Below are 7679 nucleotides of genomic sequence, written 5' to 3'. Positions count from 1 at the left end.
TTCTGTTTTCTCAGCCACCTCAGCCTTTTTGCTCAAGGGAGCGCCTTTCTATGGCCTCCAAAAGAAACACACCAGCATGACCTTCCTACCAGCTTCCAAACACTCACACACACACACGTAGCACAGAGAAACATAAGCAATATAAGAAAAACACAGCAGGAACGTAGTAATCTGTCATACAGGTTTATTATAAGAGTTCCCTAAAGAAAGCTCAAGTTGTGGGGGGGAATGAAATATATGTTGGAAAGAAGCCAAAGTGAGTGTGTGCACCTGCAGAGAAAGGGAGAGGGGGATGACAGTAAGCAACACAGAAAGGGGGCGGGGCGGGGGAGGAGCGTACAGAGTAAAGGAAAACGTAGAGAACTACAGCTCTGTAAATTTAAAATTAAGACAGGTTAGGCTGTAGCCGGGAATCCATCAAGGGGACTACAGAGACAAAGACTTCACTCTACGTCCAAGTGAACAGTGTGACAGGGAGTGAACTGGAAGTACAGACTGGTTTCCATCCAGAGTGAGCTGACTGCCAAACAGCATGGCTGACAAAGTGAATGAGGAATCAAATAAAAATCCAAGGAAAGATGAGCTGGACTGGGGCTATGAGGAAGGTAAGATGTTCTTCATTATGTGAAGGGATAAGAAGAATATTAGGTTATATACTCGATTCGTTTGACAAGGCATGACCCTTTAAGTTGTTTTCAATGTGCTGCATTTATCAATTGCAATGTGATGAGTGAATCTTTTTGTTTGTCTCACTCTGTCCCTTTACTTGCAACCTGTACTGAGGATTGTGCTGTATGCTTAATCTGTAAAACTCTTGCTGTAAGTATAATTATTTCACCATTAATTAATAACACATCATGCAACATTGATATTATTATGTTTTAAATTAATACTGTGCATGGTTGTGTCACTTTACAAGTTAACTTGAGTTAAGTGTTTCTTTTACAAGACTATTAAAAGACAAGTGTATATTTTGCTATCTTAAATTCCCATTTTTTCCTGCATATTATTATTTCATATGCCAAGCCCTTTAACGTTTGTATATTCCCTTTAACAAACAGCTAGAGTCACGAGCAAACAAAACATAGTCTTCAATGAGATAAAGTGGATTTACAAAGTGTACACACCCCTGCTCAAACACCAGGTTTCCCCTGGTGTACAAAAATGAGACCAAGACAAGTAATTTCAAAACTTTTTTCCACCCTTATTGTGGCCAAGAATCCACACAACTACATTTATTGAAAATTTTTTTTTTAAAGGGAAAGCAAACATAAAGAACTGAAATAATGTGTTTGCAGAAATGTGCTCATCTTATAAATGGGATGTGAACCAAACATATTCAAATTCATGTTAAATGGGCATCAGAGCACACCAGCCACCATTTAAAGTGACTCCAAAGTGCAGATGCTCCAGCACTCTTTACCTAACATTTCTTTTGCTCTGGATCTTCTCATGATCCGTCCAGGTCATTTCATTCTCAGGTCATTCACTCTAAAAAGAGAAATGCACAAAATTAATTGTTAACGGTTTACCAACTTTAAAAAATCGCTTCAATTGGTAACACACACGATTGAATTAAGTCAATCTGAAGTGAATATATCAAGTTTATTGAACTCATAATTAATTAAACCTAATATATTTACTTAATTCAATCGTGTGTTACCAATTGAAGACATTTTGGTTGCTCAACAATTAAATTTGTAATATTAAATTGGTTCAACAATTCTCTTTTTATAGTGTTGAATCAATCGCAACTCACTTCAGCTGGTTTCAGCGGTGTGTGTTTAAAAGTGATCTATAAATAAATTTCAGTTGAGTTAAAAAAAAAAGTTCCAAAATGAACAAATACATTGTATTTTCCCTTCATTTTAAAATGTTCTCAGCAGATAAGACACTCAACTGGCTCTTTAAAAATAAGGTAGACTGCAATCTTGTCCATTGTTCAAGTCATTTCCAAGCCGAAAACTTATTATGAATTCTTCAAAACAACAAAATGCCCACATAAGAAACTAAAGATTGCAGTAATGTTACACCAGTATAAGACTAACAGAAAGAACAGTTGCTGTGCTTTCCCAACCAAAGGCCAAACAAAAGTTTGTGGATCCTTTTAAACAGCTATACAGAAATTGTTCAAGCATTGAATACGTTGTTGTCAAGAGCTTAGTTGCTGAGGAAAGTGGGAATGTGAAGGCCCCCCTCACTCGTCACATTCACTCACTGCCTCTGCTGAGGTTGCAGCCAAAAGGAAAAGTGGCATAGGGCATTCATGCTTTCGTAAGACATGGAGAATCTGGACTGGACCCTTATAAAATCATCAAATGTATTCATGGTCTCTTTGGCTTTTAGACATACTATGAAGCCAAGGGTTTTACACAGTAATTGGTGTACAGTCATTTGGGTGGAATGCAAAATGTTGGCACAAGCGTACACAGTAAATTCTGTAGAGTAAATTTGACTCTATAGAGAGACAATTTGACTCTATTTAGAGTGGGACCAAACAGACTCCGTTTTAGAGTAATATTTACACTTGGAAGAGAGTAAAATAAAGAAATGGAAAAAATTAATACAAATAAAAGTCACTCAAGGGTTGAGGTACAAACTCCCAACCTTTAGCTTCGGAGACTGCCAGTCTACTCCCTGAGCCATGCAGCTCCTGCTGTGTGTTAGTGTATCACACGCGTCAGCTGGAATTTTCCTAACCCCCTCCCCCCATGTTTTTGGTTTCTTGGAGATAAGCAAACAATAAGAGGGGCATAGCTCAGGTGGTAGTGTGGCAGTCTCCCAAGCTGAAGGTCATGAGTTTGTTCCTCAACAGTTGAGTGATTTTTTTCCCCCAGTCCTTTATTTTACTCTCTTCCAAGTGTAAATATTACTCTAAAACTGAGTCTTTTTGGTCCCACTCTAAATTGAGTCAAATGTACTCTAAATAGACTCAAATTTAATCTACAGAATTTGCTGTGTACATATACTTTTTTTTTTTGCCGTAACAATGCTCTTTGGCAGTGACTCATACTGCCGTAAAGTCTGTTTATTTCCTTTTTAAATGGTGCCAAATCAGTAAAAATTATATAATGATTTATTGTTACAGCAAAAAATTATCTACCAAACACAATTTTATTATTTATGTGCAATATTTATTTAATGTGTTGAGATTGACCACAGTTGTTGGCACATGATGGTCCAACCCATGAGATGGCATCTTTACTGTTTTAACTCACAAAATGACACATCACATAGACTAAATTAAAGTTGCATGCTTTTGGGGGGCATTTATATACTCCACATAGGTGTAGAGTGGGGACTCCATTACCCAACAGCCAATGGTGAGTACCAGTCCCCCATCAACTTGAACTCCAGGGAGGCTCAATATGACCCATCCCTGCTGGATGTCCACCTGTCACCAAACTACGTGGTGTGCCGTGACTGTGAGGTCCTGAATGATGGACACACTGCACGCATCCTTCTCAAGTCCAAGTCGGGTATGCACGTGCACGGTCTGACTTAATCTTTCCTTTCCTAGTATGTATTTGCTCACACTTTTGAGTGCTGTGTTCAGTGGTCAGTGGTGGTCCATTACCTAGCGATCATGAGTATGAACTTCACGAGGTTCGATTTCACTGGGGCAAAGAGAATCAAAGAGGATCAGAGCACACGGTCAACTTTAAGGCTTTCCCTATGGAGGTACACACACACACACACACACACACACACACACACACACACACACACACACACACACACACACACACACACACACACACACACACACACACACACACACACACACACACACACACAATTTTGTTTTACTCTCTTTGTGGGGCCATTTCATTGACATAATGCATTTCCTAGCCCCTCCCCTTAACCCCAACCATCAAAAATGATTGCCTACCCCTATTCCTTATCCTAACCTCAACCATAACCCAAATCAAACCTAAATTCTGAAACCAAGTCTTGATCCTCAAATAGGGGTCTAAACTTGTGGGGCCCAGCAAAATGGCCCCACATAGACAGGTGGGCCCCACAACTCTGTGAAATCCCGATATGTTGGCCCCATTATGTAACAAAAACAAGATCACACACACTCACGACTATCATGAAATCAGGGGCACTCCAGTGTACTGTGAAGCGTTTTGATTTTAGTAACCTATGTGTCCTTCAGACAGCAATACTGTTTGTGAAATCCTTTCCATCTGGCAATAGCTGGCATAGCTGAGAAATGGCTAACTTTGTAAGAGTAGAAAGCCAACCTACCGTATGGTAACGTCACTTGCTATCTTGTTACCTTGTGACAATGGGTACTCCTGCAAGGCTCTGGCCAATAGTTTTAGACTGGATTCTGTTCAAATTTCCTGCCCTCTTTTTGCGGATGTGATGTCATTTGAAGCAGAGGGGGTGTGTAGTTTCATTTTGCAGCCACAGGTGGCAGTAGTAATTCAAAATTCAATTTCCTGCATTCATTAGCTGTAAGTTATATGTGTAGCATTTAAAATTGGACATAGAGCTGACTCCGTCATGACAAAGTTGTACTCTCCTTTTCTCCGCCCATATTATCTTGGATAAGAGTCTTCAGTCATCACCAGCTGATGGTATCCAACGCGTTGAGTCATTACTGCTTCGCACACCTGCAGACGACAATGACCTTTCAAATTCAGCTTGTGTTCTATTGTTTCTCTTTGAAGCTCCATCTAATTCACTGGAACAGCACAGTGTTCAACTCTCTGGAGGATGCTCTGGGGAAGAAGAATGGCGTTCTCATCATTGCTCTTTTTGTGCAGGTGAGCAAAACATGAAAGTCATTCAAAACACAATTGATTTTATTCTACAAACTCAAAATAAATGACGTACTTAAGTACTCTTAGGATGAGACATGGCAGACATGGTTGCAAACATAGAGAATTGTTGTGTGCCTGTGTCTCTTCATAAACTCCGAACACTAAACACATTCCTTTCCTTGTCATTTATTATCACTTTTTCTTACTTTTGTGTTGTACGAACATAAGACAGAGGCACGTGCACCCCTCGCTCAACAAGTTCCAATTCCGGTTCTACTGTCATCATTATCCTTTCTGCACATTTTCTCAAAAGTTTGTTTTAAAAAGTTTGTTTTAATGCCAAATCGTTTGACTTGAGGCGTATTAGCCTTTAAAAGACCTGCTTTGCGCTGGAGCATTTCTAATCAGTTTGTCCACATTCTGCATCATATGTTTGACCTGTTCTAAAAACACATCATGACACACGTTGGTTCTGCTAAATGTGCTTTAAAAAAAATGGCCATGTTTTCCTTCCTTCAATTGTGTGAGTTTTGCTTACCCGCGGAAGAGAATGTGTTTTCATTTGTGATTCGCTGGAATCATTTTACAATCACAATCGTCTCCCAAAGATACAGTGTTCCTCTGTTGACCTCTCCATATCTAAACTGTGCCAACAGATTGGTAAAGAGCATCTGGGACTGAAAGCCATCACAGAGGTTCTACAGGACCTGCAGTACAAGGTGAGAGTCACACAGAAAAGGTCAGAGCAGATGCTTTGTTTGAGCAGATAAAGAAATAATGAAGAGCTCTTTTCCAAAACCTTGTAAATCCGTTTACATTATTCTTAGAAATATTATTTACCCACACTTGCACATTTCATAATCATGAATTCTATCAGGTTTTGAAAAGAGCTCTTCAAATAGACAACAATTATTTTATGATGATAATTAGGGATTTGATGTTGTTTTTTTCATTAGGGAAAGAGCAAGATAATACCCTGCTTTAACCCAAATACTTTGCTGCCTGGTAAGAAAAATGTACAAATGTACATGTGATGGAATACATGAAATAGGAGGGGAGGGGTTGAATCAGTTCATACTAAATTACATATCTAGTATGTCGATTTTTTTTATCCACTTGCAAAGACTTTTTATCAAGACCCTTATACGAATATTGATTTTAAAATTTGCCCTCAGATCCATTATTGAGAGACTACTGGGTGTATAGAGGATCTCTGACAACACCACCTTGCAGTGAAAATGTGATCTGGATCCTCTACCGTTACCCTCTCACTATATCACAACTACAGGTAAATATTTGAGTGTTATACAATCTTCCATTTCATCTTTAAAACTGAACAATTCAGTTTAATTGTTGCTATTTGATACATTCATTAGGATTAGAGCATATGCATGGATCACATTGATACAAAAAAAAAAAAAGCTAACACAAAATTGACAAGGCATTCTGCTGATCAATAATATAAATTTGTGGAAAAAAATAAGATATTTACCAAATTGTGATGTAGGTGTTTTCCCGATGCAACTAGCTCATCTATCTATCGAATAGGAATTCTACCATCATTCATTCACTCACAAGTATAACAAGGTCAAATGAATCATTCCTCAACAATAAAGAAATGAAGAACTACCATGACGAGATATTAAATACTATTTCACTTTCTACATTCCCTGATTTTATGTACAGTTTATGGTATGTTTGACCATTTGTATGAAGTGTTTTAAACAACAGTTCGGGCTATTCGAGAGTACATATGATATGCCAAACTTCTGGGGGTGGCAAATCCAGGTCCAGAAAGGAAAAACCCTGCCACAGGTGTTTCAATAGAAGCTCACGTCCCTGAACTGTGCTTCTTTAGAAGCACCTACCAAACAGTGGCAGGGTTTTTACTTTCTGGACCTGGATTTGCCACCTCAGCAAGCATCCGTCTACTTATTTGTCGTCCTTAACTAAAGAATATAACTTTATAGCTGAATGTGAGCATATTGTGCTTCACACATCAAATCTGCTGGGTTCAATTGACGGTATTCAAGAAAATGCTAACAAATACAATGCTGTTGTATTGCTGTTATCTTCAATTTTTGTAGGAATGCCCTGCCTGCTGTTTTCAGAAGATCACATTACATTCCCATGCTCGTCATTAAGTCAGCGTGCTGTGCACTCTATGCAGTCTGCATGGGTCCTATTATTTTGCCACAGCTTCTCTTGCTTTCGTACATAAACACTTAGCACTGACAACAACCTGAGGAGATCATGAGTGTACTGCAAATATTTGGAGTGAGGAAGGTCATATTCATCTTTGTGAAGTCAAATAAACAGTGAGTTATGTTCTTACCTAGGCCAAAATGTTGGCACCTTCTCTTTCTGTCAAGTAGTGGCAATTCTTTGTTCCAATGCGTAGTTTATATTTAATACGAAGTTCTGATTCAACAGCAATGTTAATGTGTAAGAATATATGTCTCTAAAGCTAGTTTTCCATTACACGTTCCAGAACGGCCTGGCCCCATACCGTTGCTTGTCCATTAAAAACAGGCACTCAATATACCTATATTGTGCTTTACAACAATACCTAATAATTTTTACAATTTCATATGGACCAATGAATTAAATAGTGACGCTTGTGGTAAAAACTTTGCCAGATGTGCATCTGTCACATTGTCTAAGAACTGCCCACATCTGTCGGCCAATCAAATGTCAGCGATGTCATGACCCTGCTTGCATTTTGGAACCAGGTTGGAAGAGTTTCCGAGGAATGGTTCCATTTTAACCGCATGGTCCCGAAAAAGGATCATGTCGAAATGTGACCACAGAGGGCCGAAATGCAGGCATGGAAAAGGGCCTTTATATTCACAGGCAACTGTGTGGCCACTAGTGTGTTATTTAAACAGCAGTGTGTGAATGATT

The 7679-nt window shown here is 38.9% G+C and overlaps 1 protein-coding gene and 1 pseudogene across 1 annotated transcript; one reads left to right on the top strand and one right to left on the bottom strand.

Moving 5' to 3' along the window:
* Nucleotides 1–347: 347 nt before the first annotated feature.
* On the top strand, nt 348–6075 carry ca8 (carbonic anhydrase 8 (inactive)). The gene is made up of 7 exons (XM_086077855.1): nt 348–605; nt 3288–3479; nt 3557–3681; nt 4683–4778; nt 5432–5494; nt 5732–5780; nt 5951–6075. The coding sequence occupies exons 1-7, from the start codon at nt 533–535 to the stop codon at nt 6073–6075; spliced, it is 723 nt and encodes a 240-aa protein (XP_085933981.1). The 5' UTR covers nt 348–532.
* A 1035-nt stretch (nt 6076–7110) lies between these two features.
* The window catches only part of LOC147181849 (E3 ubiquitin-protein ligase TRIM35-like), a 1613-nt pseudogene continuing 1044 nt past the window's right edge, over nt 7111–7679 (bottom strand).

This window comes from Leptonotus elevatus, chromosome 1, assembly GCF_054856555.1.
Source record: "Leptonotus elevatus isolate MCC_2025b chromosome 1, RoL_Lele_1.0, whole genome shotgun sequence".
Lineage (NCBI taxonomy): Eukaryota > Metazoa > Chordata > Actinopteri > Syngnathiformes > Syngnathidae > Leptonotus > Leptonotus elevatus.
Note: the sequence above shows the minus strand (reverse complement) of the source record. Positions and strands in the feature narration are given on the sequence as shown.

What these genes read in the sequence shown, in the direction of transcription:
- ca8 (XM_086077855.1), top strand. Translation starts at nt 533, where the DNA reads ATGGCTGACAAAGTGAATGAGGAATCAAATAAAAATCCAAGGAAAGAT. An exon ending in GGACTGGGGCTATGAGGAAG is followed by an intron (nt 606 to 3,287) that starts GTAAGATGTTCT and finishes TACTCCACATAG; the next exon opens with GTGTAGAGTGGGGACTCCAT. An exon ending in TACAGGACCTGCAGTACAAG is followed by an intron (nt 5,495 to 5,731) that starts GTGAGAGTCACA and finishes TTTTTTCATTAG; the next exon opens with GGAAAGAGCAAGATAATACC.